Below are 2,277 nucleotides of genomic sequence, written 5' to 3' on the forward strand. Positions count from 1 at the left end.
AAGGAAGACCCACTTGTAAAAAAGGTATCTTTGGAGTTAGACGCGAAGAGGTGATATGAGGATAGCACAAAGAAAGAGAGAGAAGAGGATGTTGTAGGAAGTCCAAGAGAAACTCGGGGAAGAATAAGAGTTGTGCATAAGAGAGAAGGAAGCGCAGCATAAGTATAAACAAGAATAAGAACAAGAACATGAGGAAGTGCAAGGTTCATAGACAATGCAAGCTGCACCAATATAGGATGAAGACTTTGAACCAACAACAGATGAGGAACAGGGTGAGAAACCACATGAAAAGGAACTTGCTCTACAAGAGGAACATATAGTAGAACATATGGACATGGAGATCGAGCCGCCAGAATAGGATCAGGAACATATATTTACGTTAGTCTATCATAAAAGAAAACAAATCTCCATTATCGAATCTAAGTATACCTATTCATAGAATGACTTCCCACTTCTACCCACTCTGGTTATTAACTCTCTATTTTTTTTACCCTCTATTTTAAACCTATACTACTTCGTAAGGAAATCACTAACAAACAGCTCAAAATTTATGCTTCGAATATTCTTGATCATGTTGAAGGCTCCACATACACAAAGAACATATCCATATTAGATCGCCATACACATATCTGGAACACACAACAACACCTGATATAATTTCAATTTCAAAGTTTATAGGATACACAGATAAAATAATATCAATGACAGACAGTTTTTAGAGCCGAACAATGGAAAAACTGACTTCATATATTAAAAAACCGGACAAGGAGCCAAAAAAAGACTCCATTAATATATCTATTTCAGACCCTTTCCTAAATGAAATCTTCCTAACAAACCCCCGAAAAAGCACGGATGATTTTAGGCACATTTAATGGTTTTATATCCATCGAATAATGTGCGTATCATCTAACTGTTCACTTCAAACATTTAAAAAACAAACCTCTCAGCTCTCAAAAATTGGCACTCTAGTCGTTTATTTTGAATATCATCAACAACAACAGCCGTCGTAAGGTTACTAAAAGTCATATTTGCCATTTCGGCTCTGGGAGTACAGAGTTTTGGCTTGGCGAAGCGCGTCTTGTATTTCCATGTGGCTGGTGTTGGCCTCGTTCGCTTTCTCCAAACATTCGCATGCCGCCGCATACTGCTTTAGCCCGACCAGAGCGCGGCCTTTCCTGTAGAGCGCTTTGAGATTGCCGGAATCGATCCCAAGGACCTTGTTTGAATCTTCCAGCGCCAGCTCATATTCCTTCACCCGAAGCCTCGTCTCCGCTCGGTTGGAATAGGCGTGCAGGAGGCAGGTATTGAAACTATTGTTGTCATTTGAAGACCCCTTCCTGAGCTGAAACAGAGCGGCGTCGATGCATTTCGTATAATATTCGGCCGCTAAGACCCATCGTTTATCTCTGAAGAAGTTGTTGCCCTTCTTCCTCAACTCCTCTACGTCGGCATGCAACAGGCTCTCCGCCTGCTTCACCTTCGGAGTCACGAGGATCTCGACGTTCGCAGGGTTGTCGACACGGACAGCGAGGCCACCGTCGGCGGCGCACTTAAAGTACGGCTCCCTGATGGCCACCTTGGCTCCCTTGGGGTAAAGCCTCTGAAGGTTCGTCTGCGAATGAGCCGCATTGTATATTGCCAGCCTGATGGCAAGGCCATGATCGTCCTCAGCGATTGTCATGATACTGCTTAGCCTGAAGGCCTCGGCGCAGAGAGTACCGTAGAGCACCCGGCCGCGGTGGACTCGGCCAACCTCCAATTGGGTAAAGGAAATGGGCTTTAATCTTTCCAGCGGAACCGAAGAAGTTCCGCCACTGCTGGTAATGTGATTTTTCAAGGAGAAGCGTGCTTGAAAATTGTATGCCAATAGCTCACGGGTTGAGTCGTGGAGTTGGAGAAGGGTTTGCTTGTCGAACCTCTCAGTGGCGTCTACCGCTGAAATAGGGGAAAGCGAGGCCATTAAGTGATACAGGTAGCTTCTCCCTCCTGCGAACAAAATCAAAATGAACCAGTCACCACCGTTGTTTTCTTTGTTGAGCTACGAATTTGTTTCGTCCGCGAAGTGATATTTAAAGTGAAAAGAAGAAACGTAAGGAAACCACACATCACCACTTCTGACACCCTTCACAGGAGTGGTGGGTTGGAATTCGAAAACGGAAGACGTTATCGTGATTAGTGGGGACTGCCCTTGTTTACCGGACACGAGCCGATCTTGCCACGTATATATTTTGATATAAGTTTCCATTTTTTCACCGTATAAGAATATCATTTTATTAA

The 2,277-nt window shown here is 44.0% G+C and overlaps 1 protein-coding gene across 1 annotated transcript; it reads right to left on the reverse strand.

Moving 5' to 3' along the window:
* Positions 1-1,015: 1,015 nt before the first annotated feature.
* On the reverse strand, positions 1,016-1,960 carry LOC149196002 (methyltransferase FGSG_00040-like). The gene has a single exon (XM_089408098.1). The coding sequence runs from the start codon at positions 1,958-1,960 to the stop codon at positions 1,016-1,018; it is 945 nt and encodes a 314-aa protein (XP_089264224.1).
* Between the last annotated feature and the right edge of the window lie 317 nt (positions 1,961-2,277).

This window comes from Pinus tabuliformis, chromosome 2_2 (genome assembly GCF_031772625.1).
Source record: "Pinus tabuliformis cultivar Carrire ecotype Pingquan chromosome 2_2, CPIR1, whole genome shotgun sequence".
Lineage (NCBI taxonomy): Eukaryota > Viridiplantae > Streptophyta > Pinopsida > Pinales > Pinaceae > Pinus > Pinus tabuliformis.